This window comes from Marmota marmota, unplaced genomic scaffold (assembly GCF_001458135.2).
Source record: "Marmota marmota marmota unplaced genomic scaffold, marMar, whole genome shotgun sequence".
In the NCBI taxonomy this organism is placed as follows: domain Eukaryota; kingdom Metazoa; phylum Chordata; class Mammalia; order Rodentia; family Sciuridae; genus Marmota; species Marmota marmota.
In genome coordinates this window covers 175,829-197,734 of record NW_026006039.1, presented here as the reverse complement: position 1 = coordinate 197,734, position 21,906 = coordinate 175,829, and the positions used below count along the sequence as shown (strand labels likewise).

The 21,906-nt window shown below is 35.9% G+C and overlaps 1 protein-coding gene across 1 annotated transcript; it reads left to right on the top strand.

Annotated features, from left to right (window-relative positions):
* Window positions 1-5,894: 5,894 nt before the first annotated feature.
* LOC107161076 (olfactory receptor 2W1-like) lies at window positions 5,895-21,608 on the top strand. Its single transcript, XM_015507589.1, has 2 exons — window positions 5,895-6,868; window positions 20,969-21,608. The coding sequence occupies exons 1-2, from the start codon at window positions 5,895-5,897 to the stop codon at window positions 21,606-21,608; spliced, it is 1,614 nt and encodes a 537-aa protein (XP_015363075.1).
* The last annotated feature ends 298 nt before the right edge of the window (window positions 21,609-21,906 follow it).

Genomic DNA, 21,906 nt, shown 5'->3' with positions numbered 1-21,906 from the left:
TAGCCACACAGCCTCTCAGAGATGGATGTGACCTGATGACAATCAACTTGTTGACTACAAGACTCCACCTCTGAAACCTTATCCCTGCCTTTGATGTACCACCTTAAATAAACAACTGGAGCCATTTTCTAACTGTTCAGCTCCAGCTCCTGTGTGGGCTGGACCTATTATGTGCTCTGTATTTTTAAAAAATATTTATTTTTTAGTTTTAGGAGGAAACAATATCTTTGTTTTTATTTTTATGTAGTGATGAGAATTGAACCCAGTGCCTCACACATGCTAGGCAAACGTGCTACCATTTGAGCCACATCCCCAGCCCTGTGCTCTGCATTTAAAATTATTTTTCTGACTTTTCCTCTTATCTCTTTGATATTTCAGACTTTATTTTCTCAGGTGGTTTATTGCCTCCTAAATGGGAAAAATTACTCTGGCAAGGTATTGGCTGCCTCACGATATCCACCAACAAAGAAAAGTGATACATATACACTGTAGAATACTATTAAGTCATGAAAAAAGGAGATTCTGTCATTTGTAACATGGACAGATATGGATATCACATTTAAGTGTAGCCATGCACAAAGAGACAAGTACTGCATGATCTCACCCATATGTGGAATCTAAGAAACTGATCTCATAGAAGTTGAGAATATTAATGGTAGTTGTCAAAAGCCAGGAAAAGTAAGGGCAGCAAATAGAATAATTTAGTACGTGTAGATCAATCAAACTAGAACAAGACACTATGGTATACTACTGCATAGTAGGGTAACTGGATAAAAATAATATACTGTGCATTTCAAAAGACCGGAAGAAAGGATTTTGAAAGTTTTCACTATAAAAAAATTATCTTTGAGGAAATAGATTAACCTGATTTAAACATGCATTGTATACCGGTATTAAACACTATATAGTATCTCATTAATATATGCAATTTTTGTTTTTATTTATGAATTAAAAATAATATTTCAGGGAACAAAAAAAAATATGTCAATGTAACAGAATGAATGGGGGTGGGGAGTTTTAGTTTGGATTAGGTAGTCAAGAAAGGCCTCTTTGAATAAATGGCATCTGAAGGACGTTTGCAACAAAGGGTGAAACTTGGAGATACAATCTTCAAAGTAAATGAAGTCAATGCAAAGACCTCTTAAACTCTGCATCCCTAGAATATCAAATGGTACAAGAAGAATGAGAGAAGGAAAAAGGGATTAACGGGCTAGGCATAATGCTTCTAGTAGTCTGGTAAGAAATCTGATTAGACATTTTGAAAAATTTCAAACTGGTAAAGTGAAAATATTTTTTAAATAGCATGTTTGATGGCCGTGTGGAAAATGGACTGAAGGAAGCAAATTAAATTAGAGAAATAAAATAAGAGGTTATTGGATAATCCAGCAAAAGAATAGGGTGGCTCCATTTCTGCTAGTAATAATAAAAACTTAAGAAAAAACCTAAAGTTTGGAATAATTCCTATTTTCAACATGAGGGCAGATAAATAACACATTGATTTCTAGCCAGTAGATAGATATTGATGTCATTTAATACAATGAATAAGACTTGGTGGTAGAAAGTTTGGGGCAGGGAGAATCAATTTATATTCCATGTATGTATAATATGTCAAAGTATATGCTACTGTCATGTTTACCTAAAAATTTAAAAATTGAATACAAAAGTTCTTTATTTTAGCAATATTCAAACTCATAGTTTTGTTACACATCCAAATGTGAGTGAGATGAGAAAATTGGAATTATCTATTTGATATGGGATTTAAAGCCTTGAAATATATACAATATTATCTAGGGGGACTATAAGGTAAGGGCATAGGAATTTCAGGACTCAGTATTTCCAAAACTTCTACATAGCCTAGTTTTTCTGACATGCAGCCAATTGTGGGAACACTGTTAATTACTTATGAAAGACATTTAAAATGAAGTTAAGAGTGAAAGCAAGCAAGGGGAAAAAGTGGACATTAGGGAAGAAGAAAAGAACATCAAAGGAGTTTTAAAAGGCATTATAATCCAAGACAAAAGCATTGCATCACAATCTAAGTAAACAAATTTCTGGATAACAATGAGAACATTTCCAAAAATTTGCAAGAATCTAAATGATTCCTGTGTAATTCTCCAGAGTAGCAAAACCTTGGCTTATAATCACAGAATTCGAAGCAAGAGATTAGGAAAGTCACGTGCAGGAATATTCTTAAAATAGAAACATATGCATGACCATTTATATACATTTTTATTTTGCAAAAAAATGAATATTTACTCAGTTGTACTTAAATTATAAAATTCAGTTACAACTTTAAAGCAAACTTTTTGAAAAATAAAAGTAACAGCTGCATGTATAAAACTTGACTAAGGAGAAAGAAGAAACTGAGTGAAACTGAGATCATGTGAAAAGCTTAAATTATCTAGATATTTAGAATCTTGATACACAAAGTATACCAATGATTTTTTATGACCATGATTAACATTTAGAGAATACATACACAAATATACCCATACACCATACATATAATATACCCAAGATTGGTTAAAATGGATAAAGTGATTTTCAGATGCTTTGTCAAATACTTGTGCTAGCTTTCCCCAAAAATGATAAAAGCAAATGTTTGAGACAACACCACGAATACATTGAACTAAAAAAAAAATATATTCATTTGAATGCTTACTATGTGTCAACAAGTATTGTCGTATTTTACATATATTAATCTTATGTAGTCCTTACACTAAACCTTTAAAATATTACTATTACTATCTCCCTGTCATAAGTAAGAAATCCAAGATTAATATATGTAAAATATATGTCATATTTTACATATATTAATCTTATGTAGTCCTTACACTAAACTTTTAAAGTATTACTATTACTATCTCCCTGTTGTAGGTAAGAAATCCAAGATACCTGTCCCACTCTCACAGAGCTGATAATTGTAATCAAAGATTTCAGCCCAGAAATTCTGTCCCCACAGACTAGCCACCTAATCAATAAACTATCTCAAATACAGAATATACTGATTATTATCACCAGCAAATACCTAAAACTGCTCAATGATAAGTTGTCCACATTTGAATATATCATGTGTCAGTCAATTTATGCTCATATATTTTATTAAACTGTTGATATTAATTTTAATTCATACAAATCTTTAGAGTACATATTTGTTCCAGGATCCAGTGTTTGAATAAGTGACCTCTGAGAGAAGAACAAAACTAACTCTCATAGGCACTGAAGTATTTGTATCACACCTCCAGGTAACCAAGACAACTGAGTAAAAATATAAATATTATGGTCCTAAACATACATCTTAGAGTAAAAGTGCTTGGAGCTTGAATAGAGATAACTACTAGAAGTAACTTTTCTAGATGATATCTGCTCAGAGCAAGTTTATTTCCAAGGCCAGTATGTGTGCTATAAATATTTTACAGAGCTAATGTTTGCAAACAATTGTTATTTGTATTATATTTGCTACCCAGAAAAAGCTTCTGAAAAATGCTCTCAGTTCCCTGCCTTTAACTTTCCTTTATATTATTTACCTCCTAAAACTGTATATGTGAAATATGAGGATATGATGCAATTCTCCATACATTTCTTTAGCTGGCCTTTTCTATGTCACCTTAGGGAAGTCACCTGGAGGAAGTCCTGATTTAGATAATTTTTTATCATCTGAATTTTTGGTGGTGTTACAAAATGTTGTTCAATTCTTATTCTGGATTGTCTACTTGCTTTTCATGTTTCTCTACAATCAAGACCTATGTGCAGGCTCATAAGGCAAAATAAGCAGTAAGAATTTATGACAGTTTCATCCCCTTATTTGAAGTCACATGTTCAAGGAGGAGTCCTGCTGAGAATTTTCACCTTAATAGGCTTTAGGAAAAGCAGAATTCACACAGATGCTTCAGAGAAAGCTTTCACATTGTTGGCTGTACTGTGGTCATGAATTATAACATGAAGGGATCTCTCTCTGGATCAGGGTAACATTAATCTTTCATTGTTCTTCTTTTCAGGTATATATAACAGGACTCAGTTTGACTTAATTATATAATTAATTAAGGCTTGTAAAGCAATTTGTGGGAAGGAAAAAGATCTTCAATTGTATGGACTAATTCTTCAGATTTGCCTTAGGATGTCTGAAAATATTGTAAATCTCTGCAGAGAAATCTTCCCTTTTATCTTATAATAATGAATAAATCTAATCTTTATAGGGGAACATAAAGCTATTTCTTGATTTGTGATTTTAGACATTTTGACCAGCAGAAATACAAAGAGAAAACAGATGAAAAAGAAATATTTTATTCTTGAATATTTTGGAGCTAGAACTCATTTTTATCTGTTTATAAGTATAATAAAAATGTTGAAAAGTTATTCAAAGATTTTCATGTAAGATTTTGTTAGGCAGAAGGAGTTTTATTCCTTCCTGAATTAATATATGGAGCCTTCAGTGATAATGAAAATTTAACAATAATAGCATTAAACTGGCTTTAATTTTAGAAGAATTTTCATTTTTGCCTTTATGTAATTAACTGATGACCTACTATATTCAGAAGTTAGTCACAATTATACATACCAATGGTGTCTGTCAAAATTAGCACTAAATTATTCATCCTCCCGAGTCAGATAGTATAGTACTCTAATGATGTTTGACTGCTTCCAACACATTTTAGATTGTTATTCTCTTTCTATCCAAGTTTTTATAGAGGGGAAAACCAAGCCCAGCAGTGCTATATACTCTGTCTGTGATCACACAGCAGGTATAAGCTCTTACACTTGGTGCTATATGGATATAAGATATCAAACAAAGAAATTATGGGTTCTGAAATCCCTCCTTAAACAAGAAACATTGAAGAGGCAGCCTAAAGAGCAGGTAGAAGTTACACAGAAAAGATGACGGGTTCCCAGGACTTTAGATGGGAATGAGCTCTGACATATTAAAAATTGAGAGAAGGCTAGTAGTGAAAATGGGTAACATGATTTGTGAGATGTTCTAGGAAGGACCAAAGTATGCAGGTACAACAAGGCTATCAAGAAAAATTTAGAATATTTTTTAAATGCAAAGAAAAGTAGATGACAAGCTTTAAGCACATGGCACAATTTTATTTAATCCTGTAATCATGTAAAGGCTTAAGACTGGATGCAAGAAGTGAAAACTAAAGCCAGAATTAAGAAGAGAGATAACAGTGGCTTAGATTAGAGTAGTAGTGGTGGAAATTTTTTAAAGTGAGACGAATGAACATATCTTTGCATTCAAATTTACCAGAGTTAGTGAAGAAAATTATTGAAGATGAAGGAAATAAAAGGGTCAAGGATAAATGCCAAATCTCTTCTATAACAAATTGATATCAAATATGTTATTTGTTGAAATATGCAAAAATAACATCCTCCCTACTGCTGACATTAGACTCAGATTTTACAGGTTAATTCTCTGTCCAACTAAAACTAAAAATGTTCTAATATATCAAACTAACAAGTTTTATAGAGAATCATAGGTCACCTCATTTTAAGACCATATCATGCTAGGGATGTGGCTTAGTGGTAGATCACTTGCCTAGCAAGCACAAGGACCTGGATTCAATTCCCACCTAGAACTGCAAAAAAAATAATAATAATAATAATTCCAAACTTCAAAATTATGCACATAAGAAAATTAAGACTGAGTTAAGAGTGGTTTCATGAAGGTCATCTAGATTTTAAGACATCTAACAAACTAATTGCCATAAAAGAACCCATAACAAATACCAAAATACTTTGTTGTAATTTTACCCTTTATCCATTTTTTAATTATTGCCCTAATCTTTTTGTTTAATTCTGTATTTTATCAAATTTAATTAATGAGTGTTGACAAATATTTTGTTTCCCCCTTCCCTTTTTCCTCTTCTCACCTAGGATATAGACTTTGTAGAATTATGGTGGGCCAAAGCAATTATAGTTCTTCATTTGACTTCATTCTGCTTGGCTTCTCTGACCATCCCAGACTGGAAATGATGCTGTCAGGAGTTGTCACCATCTTCTATTCTATCACATTGATGGGAAACACAGCCATCATTATTGCATCTCTCCTGGATTCCCACCTGCACACACCAATGTACTTTTTCCTCAGGAATTTATCTTTTCTAGATCTGTGTTTCACAACCACCATTGTCCCTCAGATGCTGGTCAACTTATGGGGACCCAAGAAGACGATCACCTTTGTGGGTTGTGTCATTCAACTCTATGTTTACATGTGGTTGGGCTCCATTGAGTGCCTTCTTCTGGCTGTCATGTCCTATGACCATTTCACAGCTATTTGTAAGCCTTTGCATTATTTGATAATCATGAACCCTCGTCTATGTCTCAAGATGATTGTCGTGGTCTGGAGTATTAGTTTGGCCAATTCTGTAGTATTATGTACACTCACCCTGAATTTGCCTAGATGTGGAAAGAACCTTCTGGATCATTTCTTGTGCGAGTTGCCAGCTATGGTCAAGATAGCTTGTGTAGACACCACAGCAGTTGAAATGTCTGTTTTTGGTTTAGGCATTATCATTGTTCTCACACCTCTCATCCTTATCCTTATATCCTATGGTTACATTGCCAAAACTGTGCTAAAAATGAAGTCTAAAGCTGGACAATGCAAAGCAATGAATACCTGTGGATCTCATCTCACTGTGGTGTCCATATTCTATGGAACTATTATCTACATGTACCTACAACCAGGTAACAGTGCCTCCAAAGATCAGGGTAAGTTCCTCACCCTCTTTTACACCATTATCACTCCAAGTCTCAACCCCCTCATTTATACCTTAAGGAATAAGGACATGAAGGATGCACTGAAGAAGCTGATGAGAGTTCACCATGAATCTATGAAAAAAGGAACTGGGAATCATAGAAAAATATTAGAGCAAATAAAACAATGAAATATATTTTCTAATTATCTTTAATTTTTACTGAGGCAAGTAATTCTTATAGATTTTAAAACTTTGTGGATACAAACAATACTAGAACCATTCTGCTTAGCTTTTCTGTCTATAATCAGTAGGTTGCCAGGAAATACACATCACTTTTTTGTGTTTGCTTGAAATATAACACCAAAGGACTATAACAAATTTGAATGCATTTAATTTTTTCTAAAGCTCCACAGAAGCTGCACTGATTGTTTTGTATTTTTAATACTAATGATTACATCTTCTAAAATAGACCTGAATTAGTGCTTTTGTATACATTTTGTACATTAATTTTTTTTTACCTTATGTGGTGCTGAGAATCGAACCCAGTGCCTCACACGTGCAAGGCAGGCTCTCTACCAATGAGCTACAGCTCCAGCCCATGTACATTAATTATATACAATGACCTAGCACATTAAATTTTTGTGATGTCACTCAATATGTTTGGTTCAGATAATTTTAGTGTCTTTTTATATTGCATTATCATGAAGACTCACCTAAAACTATTTACTCTGTGTTCAGTAAAATATCAATCTTTCATAAGAGGTCTTTGTTATATCTATTACTATGTCTATTACTACTTTATTATAAAAAGAGTGAAATGGAAAATTAAGGAGTTTAAAGGTAATAGACTTATTTCTTATTCATTTATGAAAAATTCTACATTTGTCTCAACCTTAACTGAAACAATGACTAATTTGTAACTAGTTGTGAAGCTTTTGAGATAGATCTATAAAATCATGAAATGGGTGTGAATTGAAAAATGTGTAAGATTTACATGTAGCACAATTTCATAAAATGAATCTTCTGATTTCCATGTATCAAGATATGTTTAGCTTTTGTGTGAAAATGTGACTCTTTAAACTTTGAAGTTTTCTATGATCTAATGACACCTTTCCATAAGATCTCATATTTTGTCATTGTAATGAAGAGATTTCAGATACTTTACTTACATTAAATATTTTATCCTCTACCATTTTATAATTCCTGAAATAAGAAAGGAATCTGGATAACTTCTTATATAGTCAGAACACAGTAATGGCTCACAAAATATGCTAAATATGATATAGTTGATATCCTTGCCTTCATATAACAGCTCTTTTAATGTTGTATTCAGAAATACTTTAGCAACCAACAAAAGTTGTCTATAGAAAGGATCTAAGTTCTGTGGCCCTGGTGTATTTTTTCTCATATTTTGTTAGATTTATAATTAATTAATAATGTTCAGAGGAGCCAGGTGCAGTGGCACACCTATAATCCCAGCTGCTGGGGAGGCTGAGACAGGAGGATCAAGCACCTCATCCACAGTGAGGCACTAAGCAACTCACTGAGACCCTGTTTCTAAATAAAATATAAAATAGGGCTGGGATGTGGCTCAGTGGTTGAGTGACCCTGAGTTCAATCCCCAGTAATGTTCAGAAGAATATTAATTCATTTACTAACTTCAAAGATCTAAGTATACAAAAGATAATAGCCAGAGACTTTTAGAAAAATGTATTTCATACCTGTGATTATTTTTTACCTGTGTCTACTTTTGCTTGGTTCAAGTCTCTATATTTGGACTGAAATTAAGCCAATATTTCAAATATTTAATCTCTATCTGAATTAAATTTATAGATCATTATAGAAATTATAATATCCTTTAAATATTTTGAACTTCTATAATCAGAATCTCTATACTGATCTCCCATTTGTGAAATAATTTATGGATTGAAAAGTGATAAAATATGATTCTCTTTGATGAGAAGTTTTTTTCTGACCAATGTATCATGCCAACATTTATGAGATTCACCACACATGCTTTGACCTCTTTAAAGTGTTTGAAACAAATGTATGTACAATGGTTAAAGAATGAAACAAGCATTCAACTGGGACTCAAGACTATAACTGGAATTTTCTTTACCTTGTTTAAAACATGTAATATTTCTATGCCTTTAAGATTAAAATGGGTTACCAACTTCCCTTTTCCTGTGATGTCTTTCACTGATTTAGTGTGGCTTTACTATTTTTATTAGAGATTTATAGTTATATGTATCTGGGTTCATCCCAACAAACTCATACCTGCATGGAAATTTATTTCAGTTCATGAACCACCTTTTCATTTCCATCTTCCTTCTCTTCTCCCACTCTCCTTCCTCTACCCTGGATTTCCTTTTAATTTTTATTTATTTTTAGATAAACAAGCAAAAGGAAGTCATGTATATTAATTTGTACTTGGTTCTTTGTTATCTTTCCCTCCCCCTTTCCTTTATTCTACTCTAGCTTCCATATGAGAAAACTTACAACTTTTAAGTTTGGCTAATTTCATTTAGCATGAATATTCTTCATTTATATCCATTTACAAACAAACAAATGTCATAATTTCATATTTTATTTCATTTATATATATATTATATATATATAAATCACAATTTCTTAATTCATTCATCTGTTGATGGGCATCTAATTTGATTCCCATTTAGCTATTTTGAATTTAGCTATTGTGAATTGTGCTGCTATAAACATTGATGTGGCTGTGTTGCTATACTACACCAATTTCCAATCTTTTGGGGAAATACCAAAGAGTGTAATAGCTAGGAAATATGCTGATTTCATCCCTAGTTTTGTTTTTTGTTTTTGTTTTTGTTTTTGTTTGTTTGCTTGTTTGTTGAGAAATCTCTGAACTGCTTTCCAGAGTGGTTGTACTATTCTGCAGTCTCACCAAGAATGTATAAGTGTACCTTTCCCCATGACCCCAATCACACCAGCATTCATTGTTTTTATTCTTGATCATTGCCATTCTGACTGGAGTGAAATGAAATCTTAGTGTAGTTTGGATTTGCATTCCCTTGTTTGCTAAAAATGTTGAACTTTTTAAAATATATTTGTGGGCCATTTGTGTTTCTTTTGAAAAGTTTATTTCTATTGCTCATTTATTGATTGGGTTATTTGGGGTTTTTGGTGTTTTTAATTCTTTGTATATTCTGGATACTAATCCCCTATTGAAGGGTAGCTGGCCAAGATTTTCTCCCATTCTTTAGGCTCTCTTCACACTCTTTCCTTTGCTATGAAGAAGCTTTTTAGTTTGATGGCATCCCACTTGATTCTTCATTTTATTTCCTGTACTTTGGGGGTCTTAAGGAAGTTGGTGCCAACACCCATATGATGGAGTGTTGATGCTATTTGATGCCAATAATACCCTGCTGCTTTTATTATCACAGCTCTGTAGTATAATTTCAAATGAGATATTGTAATGCCTCCTGCTTCACTTCTCTTGCTTAGTATTACTTTGGCTATCCTGGGTCTCATTCTTCCAAATGAATTTAAGAATTTGTTTTCTAATTCTGTGAAGAATGTCATTGGTATCTTGATAGGGGCTGCATTGAATAATTAGTAATCAGTAATATGGCCATTTTGACAAAATTAATTCTGCCTATCCAAGAATGTGGGATGTAGTTCCATTTTTTGCAGTCTTCAATTTATTTCTTCAGTGTTCTAGAATTTTCACCCAAGAACTCTTACCTCCTTGGTTAGGTTTAAGTATTTGTTGTTTGGATTATTGTGAATAAGATGGTTTTTCTGATTTCTTCCTCAGATGAATCACTGTTAAAGTATAGGAAAGACACTGATTTGTGGGTGTTGATCTTGTATCCTACTACTTTGCTAAATTCATTTATAAACCTCAGAAGTATCAAGGCCTTAGAAAAAGAACTCTCAAACAAGTAGAGACAGGAAACAATTAAGATGGAGCTGAAATCAATGAAATTGAATAGAAAACAATACAGAATCAATGTAATTAAGAGTTGGTTCTTCAAAAGGATAAATATAATTGACAACCCCTTTACCAAATGAAAATAAGCAAAACAATGAGATCAGAGATGGAGACATCACCACAGACCCTTCTGAAATCCATAGGATTAACAGAACCTACTCTGAAAATTTATATTCCAATAAACTAGAAAATCTGGAAGGCATGGACAAATTTCTAGATACATATGATCTGCCAAAATTATATCAAGTTAGAAAACCTAAACAGATCAATATCAAGTAATAAAATAGCAATTAAAACCTTCTAAAAAAGAAAAGCCCAGAACCTGATAGATTCTCAGCTAAGTTTTTCTATAAAGGTCTGGTAGAACTAATACTACGCTTTCTCAAATTATTCTATGAAATTTAAATGGAGGGAACATTCCCAAATACTTTTTAATGAAGGTAGTTAGCATAGCACTGTTACCAAAACCAGACAAAGATGCATCCAGAAAACTACAGACCAATATCCCTAGTGGACATAGATGCAAAAATTATTAATATATTAGCAAACTACATTTAAAAATACATCAAAATAATATATCATGCAGTGGGCTTCATTCCAGAAGTGCAACATTGGTTCAACAGTTCAATATATGCAAATCAATAAATGTAATAACACTAAACAGTAGTGAAGACAAAAATCACATGATCATATCAATAGATGCAGAAAAGGCCTTTGACCAAATCCAACACCTATTCATGTTAAAAGCACTGTAGAAGCTAGAGATTGAAGGAACTTACCTCAAAATTGTTAAAGTCCCTTTAGGACAAACCCAAATGCATCTTCATACTAAATAGAAAAAAAACTAAAAATATTTCCTCTAACTTGAGGAACAAGATGAGTTTGTTGATTCTCACCACTACTATTTAACATAGTCCTCAAAACTTAGCCAGAGCAGTCAGGCAAGAAAAGGAAATCAAAGAGATATGAATAGGAAAATTCAAACTGTTTGATCATGGATATGATCCTATATCTAAAGATCAAAAATAAAGTAAAACTTCCACCAGACTTCTAGAGCTTATAAACGGCTTCACTATCTTTATCTCTTCTTTCACATAGACTAAAATTATCCAAAACAAATGGTAAAGGAGACCTCTTAAGTGTAAAGAGGGTGGGCAAACTTTCCAAAATGAAACAATGCTGAGGTGCCAAACTCACTTGAAGGCAGAGGAGCTCCTAAGGTTAGCCAAAGCAAATCAAATAGAATTAGTTTTGGGATTCCTACTTGCTGTAGTAGCAAATAAGATGAAGAGCAATACATACAAAGCAAAGGTTCCAGCTCTTCATCTTTTTGGAAGAAATATTACATAATATAATTAGAGAGCATCTTCCCATAAACTACCTACCACTGAATGTTAAATTAATTATCACTAATAATAAGTGTAAAGATTCTTCCTGAAAGTAATTGGTATGTCTGATTTAGAGAAGATGGAGACATTCATGAAGTAGATAGAGAACCTTTAAAGTTCTGCTCATGTGCCAAGTTCTGAATTTGGAAAATTAAATCCATTTCAAAAAAAAAAATATGGCAAAGCCAGAGGTTAAAAACCAACATAAAACAAAAAGTAAACTTCCTCACAAAGTAAAGGTGAGTTTATAAATGACTAAACAAATATGTATGAAATGTCTATGATGTGGAAGGCAGTATGAAAAAATCATTTATGTGGTTGAATTCTTAAATGGTTATCATAAGAACTACTTTTTTAGCAATGAAACTATAAAGAAAGCACAATATTCCTGAATCCTCCCTCCATTGACATCACTTGTTATTCAAATAGAAAACAAGTCCCAAAAAAGTAGAAAATTCACTTTTACTATCACTGAATCCAAACATATGAAACCCACTTCATGTAAATAAGCAAATTGGTGAACTGACATAAATTTAAGATGCCTAATTGTTGTTTTTGTGAAGGTTCAAACATATTTGAGTAGGAGATATATACTATAAAAACAATTGAGCATCAGAATACTCAGATGTTAAATTTTAGTTAATATTACATGCCAAACATTGCATGTGTTGACAGTACGACACTGGAAATACAAAGAAATTTTAATAGAAATTTCTATACCATTTCTACTTAGAAGACTTAAATATATAAATCTGTTCTGTTTTCTCAAATTTCAAGTATATATGTTAGGTTAGTTGGGGCTTAAGACTCCTTCATCATTATAAAACTTAAAAGAATGTTCACATACCAATATTAGTATAAAATAGTGGTATAATAATTAGTATAATAATAGAATATTTGTGTTCAAATTAAAGACATAAGTGACCTATGAAAGAATTTTTGTACTTGTGATTGAACCCAATGGTGCTTCACTTCTGAGCTACACTCACAATCCTTCAATTTTTAGACAGTCTCACCAAGTTGCTGAGGCTGTCCTCAAAGTTGTGATCTACCTGTCTCAGCCTCCCAAGTCACTGGGATTATAGGCATCCACTTCAGTGCCCAACCCTATGAAAGAATTCTTTCTCAGAGTGGTTTGCAAGATTCAGTCTTCTACCATAGATCCTTCAGGGATTCTCCTAGTGAATTATTTGTTATCAAAAGAACTGGGGGGCTAGGGCTGTAGCTCAGTGGTAAAGCACCTGCCTCACATGTGTGAGGAACTGGGTTTGATCCTTAGCACCACATAAAAATAAAGATAACTGGGAATGAAATACATCTGAATGTGTCAAATACATTGAGTTATCTAATTCTGAAAAATCAAAGGCATCTCCTATTCTGTTCTAGCACATAACAGATTTGGGGGCAAGATGGCTAAACTTAGGGGGAAATTCTGTCTTATGCTGATAATCAGTTTATAAATGAGGATAAATAATTAAAAATCTATGGATATATATATATATATATATATATATATATGATATAGATATTATAGGTATGTGCCAAAATAGGTGTGTACATATGTATAGCATATGTATATTATCATATGACATGCATTATATATTTGTCCCTGGATTTTTAGATTTTTTTTATTAGATATATACAGAGTATATTACATAATATAAATATGTATATGGACTAATATGTACATGTTTGTATGCATATGTGGAATATATACATTTGTGTATAATTATATACATGTATGTTATTAGGATATATATACATATATTAGTTTGAATATAATTTATATATATATATATATATATATATATAAAACCAAGAAAGTAGTTTGAATATATCTGATGTAAATTAAACATGGGTGGGTAAAGCTAGGCTTTACAATGTTGTGTTTTAACTTAAGACACTTAGGAACATGGTGCAGTTGAAAATAATTTATTAGAAATGCCTTCCTTCATGAATTATATATTATCAGACTAATTCATTTTCCATCAAGGCAAAATTTCACAGATTTCTCCTACAATACAGATTAATTATTTTGCTATCTTCAATTCACATTAACTCACAAATTTAGCTGTGGCCCTTGAGCAAGTTACTTTCCTTCTCTGAACCTGTGGCTCCCCATCTGAGATTAACAATTAGATGTGATGACTGAAAACAAAACACATGTAAATAACAAATCTAGATCAAAGTATGTTTTGTGCATGTATAATCATGCCACAATGAAACCTGTGGTTCTGTATAATTATTAGGTACCAATAAACCTACATTGAGATTCCATATCATTCTAATCAAAATTTTAAGAATAAAACATGCTGGTGAGTGTTATGGGGCAGTTTGCTCGGAAAACACACCAAGTCCCAGTTCTATCCAAATTGAAGAGTCTTTATTTAGCCAGCCAGCCACAGACTGCTCCCCCACAGGTCCCATAACTGTATCTACAAGTAACAGCCCTGAGCCTGAAAATTTTAGAATATTTAAAGGCAAAAACCACATCTGGGTTGACACAGCTGCAAGGGCGACACCTACATCTGAAGATGCATCCCCAAACTTCCGGGACTAGGGCAATGTTCAAGTCACTATGAGATGTATGAGATGTAGTGATGGTCAAAGCCTCTCTGCTCTGGGACAAAAGACATGAATTATTCAGAGTGGCTCCCCACACATTCCCCCTTTTTTCTTTGAAAAAGCAGGTGATGGGTTACTATTTTGAATCCCAGAATCCTTGTTTTGAAGGCTCGCCATCCTACAATTACAATACAAGAGAATTAGTAGCAAAGAGAATAATAGAAGAATATACCATGTAGAATGTTTAAGAATGTTTCCAGGGTTTAAGTCCTTCAATTATTTAAGTATTTGACTAGCTAAAGAAGTAGGATCAAAAAAATCAATTTTTATATATTTTAAATATGATGGAGCTCCAAAAGATCCATGCTGTTATTATTTTTTTGCCAAATACCCAATAAATGGTTTTTCACTTTCTCCCAATCCCATTGGAAGCATTGTATTTGACGGCAGTAACATACACATACTTATAGCTAGCGTGACATGTAAGTCTTTCCTTGAATTTCAAAGCCAAAAGTTCATTACTAATATTTATGACAGTAGCCTCTAAGGTATTTAGCTTGATCTAGGTCTCCCAATTGCTGTCATTTCCTCAAATGACACTTTTAGACAGCCAGCACAAAGATAATTGGGCACTATAGCCAAAATAATTAAATCCAGTCACAAGACTGGGAGTGTCTGTAAATCCTCCCATCATATATGAGTCATTAATAAATACTGGAATAGATTCTCTAGTTCAGACTGCTGGGTGTACTAGAGGTGGATCTGGAAAATATGTCCAATAAGTTTCTCCCCAATTCCCTTTTCCCTGACAGCTCAATAGAGCTAATATTGCAACATGCATCATCGTTGGAGATTTAACTTTTCCTTGCTGTGGAATCGTTTGTGCAGCCTGCAGCATCAACTTCTTCAGGTCCTTCCAACGAAGGTAGCTTTCTCATTCTGTTTCTTGGGACCATCATTCTTCTCTTCCTTGGAGATTTCCTCTTTTTGAGGGAAGGCTTCTCTGGGTCAATCTTCAGTTGTTTGAATCTTGGTTCTATATCCTCCATAGCTGATGGCGAGTTCAGGTACCCAAATAGGACAAAAAGCACCTTCTGGGAAAATACAAGCATAACCACTGCCCCACATAATCACTGCATCTGGTCCTTTCCATTGAACAGTCTGTAAGTCCTTCCACCAAACTTGGCCTAAAGGGCCTGTTGCTGTGGAAGACATGTGTCACTCAGGTGCAGTAGGACCTTCTGAGTCACAATTTTAAAAATTTAAAGTGAACAGAGAATTAATGAAGTTATTTTGGGGATTCCTAGTCCTATCTCCCCCTTTTAGTTTATTTGTAATTATAGCTTAAGAGATAAATGAGCTCATTCTAGAATGGCTTGACCTTGAGCGTTATAAGGCATACCTCTTTTATGTTCAATACAAAACTCTTGGCAAAATTGTTGAAAAGAAGAGCTTACATAAGCCGGTGGTGCATTATCAGTTTTAATCTGTAAAGGACAGCCTAATACTGCAAAGACAGCTAAACAATGAGAAATAACATGTTGAGTATTTTCTTTTGCATGGACTGTAGCAAAGAAAATCTAGAATAAGTATTCACAAATACATGTACATAACATTGTTTACCAAATTGAGGAATGTGAGTTACATCCATTTGCCATAATTGATTTTGCTTTAATCCGTGGGGACTTACCCAGATGATAAAGATGGAGTGTGTGTAACACACTGGGGGCAGTGACATACAATTTGGCAAGCTTGTTCTCTAGTAATATTAAAATTTTTATGTAAGCTAGAAGCATTTTGATGATGTAAAGAGTGTGAAGCTTGTGTAAAGTCATACAAAGACATTTGTTGACAAACAGCATCCAATTTATCAATCTTATTACCTGATGTTAGAGGCCCTGGAAGATTAGTGTGGGCTCACATGTGACCTACAAAACATGGGTCCTTTCACATTTGCACCATCCTTTGTAGAGTATGAAATAAATTGAATAACTTTTGTGATGATGTATACCCAATAATTGAAGTTTCAATATTTTGTAACTCCAACTGCATATAAGCTGTCAGAATAAATATTGATGGACTCATTTGCAAAGTGACTTAAAGCACAAATGAGAGCATATAGTTCTGCTCATTAGGCAGAAGCATATGAGGTTTGTATTACCTTTGTATGAGCATGACTATAAAAACCTGCTTTACCTGAGCTTGAGCCATCAGTGAATAATGTTAGTGCACCATTTATTGGTTGTGCATTTACAATCCTTGGAAATATGAATGGTATTACCAATGCAAATTGAATAATTTTATCATGAGGATAATGACTCTCTATCTGACCAGGAAAATTATCAAAAGCCACTTGCCAAAAATTAGAAGTTTGAAAGAGCCAAACATTCTTTTGAGCAGAAAAAGGAATGATTTTAATATTAGGTTCTGATCCAACTAGCTGTAAAAGTCTTGTTCTGCCCTTTATCACTAATTGAGCAACAAAATTATGAAAATAAGACTGGGCTAAATGAATTCATTCAATAACTCCCAATGTTTGCCATATCACCCCTGAAGGAGCATCAGCAGTTGGAAATATTAATATATAGGCTCTTGTGGATTAATTCTAGCAAATTGAGCATTTTTAATAACAATTTCAACTTTTTACAAAGCTGTTTTCACTTCTGCTGTGTGCTAATGAGAAGAAGTTGGAGAAGGATCTCCCTGTAACATCTGGAATAAAGGACTTAGATCTGAAGCGATTAGCTTTAAAGATAGCCTCAGCCAATTAATATTTCCTAATAATTTTTGAAAATCATTAAAGGTGTACAGCTTGACTCTTATTTGTAAGTTTTGAGGACAGATTGTATGTCCTTCACTCATATGACCTAGATAGTGAAAAGGACATGTCTTTTGAACTTTTTGAGGTGCAATGCATAAACCCATTGCTGTGAGTGGAGTCTCTAATATGGCAAAAAATTTTAAGAGTGCATTTAAATAAGCATGAGCTAAAAGTATGTCATCCATAAAATGAATAATATATGCATCAGAGAATTTTTTCCTCACAGGCATGATAGCCTGTGCTATCAAAATTTCCACACAAGGTAGGACTATTATGAATTCCCTGAGGCAACACTTTCCAGCAATATATTTTAACTGGTTCTTTAAAATTAATTGCTGGGATACTAAAAGCAATTTTTTTTACAGTCATCTGAGTACGAAGCTATAGAGAAAAAAAACAATCTTTTAGATCTACTACTATCAAATAATAATCTAAAGGAATAGCTGTAGGAAAAGGAAGCCCAGATTGTAACACTCCCATGGGCTCTATGACCAGATTAATAGCATTAAGGTCATGTAATAATCTCCACTTACCAGATTTTTTCTTAATTACATAGATAGGTGTGTTCCAAGAGTTGAGCATAGGCTCTAAAAGACCAGCTTGAAGCTTTTCCTCAACTAAAATGTGGGTTATTTTAAGTTTTTCCCATGTTAGGGGCCACTAACACATATTGGCTCTTCTGTTAGCCAATTAACTTTTTCAGCTTCTTTTTTTTTTTTTTGGGGGGGGGGGGGGCTCAGGGAAAAAAGCTCAGGGGCCCTACCAAAAATTTTGGCTGCATGCATTTATTAATCTCTGTTGAGAAGATTGGGTCATAGGTAGGTACTCACCCTGTAAGTTTCCCTCAGTTTCCCTAGGAGAAGATCCTTGATTAAGTCGCTCAAATGACATGATAGAATTTGGAATTACTAATAATAATCGTAATCTGTTTAAAATATCTCTGCCCCATAAATTTACCAGTAACATGTCCAAAACATAAGGCTTGAAAATTCCAGTATTACCATCGTGGTCTTCCCAGCAAAGATACTAGGCACTCTGGGAAGGTTGAAAAATCTGCTTGATGCCTTACAAATTGGCAGGCGCAATATGTAAAGGCCAGCTTTGGGGCCAAAATTAGTGAAATAAAGCAGATTTATCTGCCCCAGTATCTGTGATACCTCAAAATTTTTTATGATTGATTTTAAGTTCCAGTAGGGGACACTCCTGCTGGATTAATTGAGTACACTCTGTCCAGGAACCTGGAAGTTGAGGTCTTAGGCAAATTGTCCGCAGAATGGCAAGGTAGAAGTATTAATTGTGCAAGCACATCCTTTGTAGAGCTGAATTGCATGTTCTGATTTCACAGTGACTCTTAGCTTATCTCTAAAATTTAATCAATAACTCTTGGCATTACTTGAATTCCTTCCTTAAAATTATTTTGTCCCAAAATTAGACCTATGGTACCTGGGGGTAATGGCCCACTGATTCTAATAGGAACTCACTGTGGTCCCATTTCAGGTGTTAAGTTTATTACCATGAATGGTCATAATAGTACCATCTGGGTGAAGCTGTCTGGTAATAGTGATGATGCACCATAGTCAGCTGTGATGTCAAGGCCTGCGATTCTGACTCCTCCTCCCATATATACTGTAGAGCCCTGACTGTCAGGCCAGGGGTAGGCCCTGTCTTCTGTTTTGGGGGTTTTTATTTTTTGCCCCAAAGGAGGCAAAAATGAGGTCAGAAAGGGAGGCAGGCTGCCACCATATTTGTTCCCATTCCCCCTCGCCATGTGGCTTTCTGTCCCATAATGCCGCTGGTGCAAACTGGGAAAGGTTTCTCCCTATTATGTGGAGATTTGCAGTCCCACACCAAATGTCCAGTCCTGCCACAATTAAAATACCGCCCATGAGAATGGTGTCTCCAGAATTAGGGCTGAAGTGTTGGGAAAAGGTATAATGGCAGCTACACCCAAAAAAACCCCAACATGGCACCTGAGGAGCTTCTCTTCCTGCCTCTCCCTTTCCTGCTGGCGCAAAAACCCCCGCAGGCACCAATTTCAAATCTTGCTGGCAGGAAACCTTAGCCCCAATAAGAACTAATTTCATGGGCTCCGGAACTGACATCTGGAAGAACTTACCAATAAATGAGTGACCCATCATTTACCTAAGACCTGCCACCTCTCCTTAGATCTATATAAGCCCACAGCCTTTTGTAATAAAGTGGAACTCTCCCTGGTGAATTGTCTTGCATGGAGGAATTTTTTCATTCTGGTGCCAAAACCTGGGACACCGGTGAGCTCATTCTAACAAGAGCCCCCAGCCCGGCTCCACAGAGACACTCCGCCCTAGTCCGCTCTTTCAGATGCTGGCTCCCTGCACTCACCACTGATCTGGTTTAGGTAAGTTCCCCCTCCCCAGATCACTAACTGTCTTTGGGCAACAAGAACTGTGACCGTGATCGTCCGGCACACTCCTGACGCCCGGTAGGGAGGACGAAACCCACCCCACTAAGACCTTCACTGGCCGCAGTGGACCCTCTGGAGACCTGCTTCTCCTTTGGGCATAAGGCTTCTGGGTTTAGGCGAGAGGCTCTTCGGTTTCTTCCTCCTCCGCTGGAGCTGTGTCCCGCCAGAGCTGCGTTCCTCTCATTCCTGACTCTTTCGCTCCAGTCAAAAACATTCCTGACGTCAGGGTGCCCATGGCCCCAGCCCAATTTGGGTCTCACAGATCGCACTTCACTGGTGACAACCGAGTAGTGCCCTCTGTATTTCCTCGCGACGGTCGGTCATTTTGGGGATGCCCACTTGATCCCCCATTTGCCCTGAGCTTCCAGAAAGCTATTTCAGCCTGGGTTTTCTCTTTGTCCCTCTCTCTTACTCTTATTCTCTCTCTCTCTCTCTCTCTCTCTCTCTCTCTCTCTCTTTCTCTTCCATCTCTCCCTGTGACCATGGGTGCCTCCTCATCTATACCTGAAACCTCACCCCTCAAATGTCTAATAAAAAATCTGACCACACTCTCTCTCACACCAGATATTAAACCCAAATTTCTGATCAAATTCTGTACCCAAGATTGGCCTACATACCCACAGGATAATGGCAATCATTGGCCTTCAGAAGGCTCATTAGATCCAAATCTCCTCCGAGACCTTTTTAACTATTGCCAGCATCTGAAAAAGTGGAGGGAGATTCCCTGCGTTGAAGGTTTTAGCCTTCTCGCACAGCACCCTGCTATCTGCTCCTCCTGTTCTCTCTCTCAAGTCCTCCTTGCTTGCAAACCCCTCCCTTCCCCTACTTCTACTCCTGACTTCACAGATTCTTCCTCATTTGACCTGGCAGATGAACCCCCACCTTATCCCCCAGCCCCATCTTCCCCTTCTCTCCCGCCATCCCCTCCTCTTCCTCCACCTGATTCCATGGATCCTCAGCCTTCTGTTTCATCCCCTCCCCTCCACCCTTGTCCGCCCGCTCCACCTCCTCCTCCACAGAAATATCCCCTTCCCCTCCCTCTTCTTCCTGTCCATCACCAACTGCCTCTTTCAGTCCTCCTGTTACCAGGTCTAAGGGACTCCTTCCCACCTCCATGACAATCACACCCCTTCGTGAGGTTGCTGGTCCCGAGAGTGTTATCAGAGTACATGTGCCCTTCTCTATGTCAGACCTTACTCAGCTAGAGAGGAAGTTAGGCTCATTCACCACTGACCCCACCACTTACATTCGGGAATTTCAATGGGTCCTGCAAGCATATAGCCTCACTCATCACGACATTTACATGCTCCTAGTTAATACACTTCTCCCTGAGGAAAGGCAATGGGTCTGGGAACTAGCCCAGGCCCATGCTAATGAAAATCATAGAACCAATCCCAACCACCCCACGGGCCCACACGCTGTCCCAGAGCAGGATCCTCTGTGGGATTACAACACCCCTGGAGGCTTACAGCCTCATGACCTTTTTGCATCCTGCCTCTTGGCGGGCCTGAAGAAGGTCACCCACAAGATCATTAATTTTCAAAAGGTGCAGGAGGTCATTCAGAAGAAGGAAGAAACACCTTCAGAATTCCTGGATAGACTAACCAAGTCCCTCCAACAGTACACAAACCTCGACCCAGAAACCCCTGACGGCCGTCATGTCTTAATGACATATTTCCTGGCCCAAAGATACCCTGACATTAAAGCCAAGCTTAAGAAGCTTAAATAGGGCCCTGCTACTCCTCAGACCAAAATCCTCACGGTCGCTTTCAAAGTTTTCCATGGTAGAGAGGACGAAAGCGAACGCCGTAAGCAGTGGGCTGAAAACGCCAAATTCCAAATGTTGGCCCAGGTCATTCAGAGAAGGTCATCACTCACTGTCCTAATAAGACACCCCCTGGAGCTTGCTTCAAGTGTGGTAAGAAGGAACATTGGTCCAGGGCTTGTCCTTCACCAAGGACACCCTCCACCCCCTGCCCAAAATGCCACCAAAGGGGGCACTGAGGGGCAGACTGCCCAACAACCTG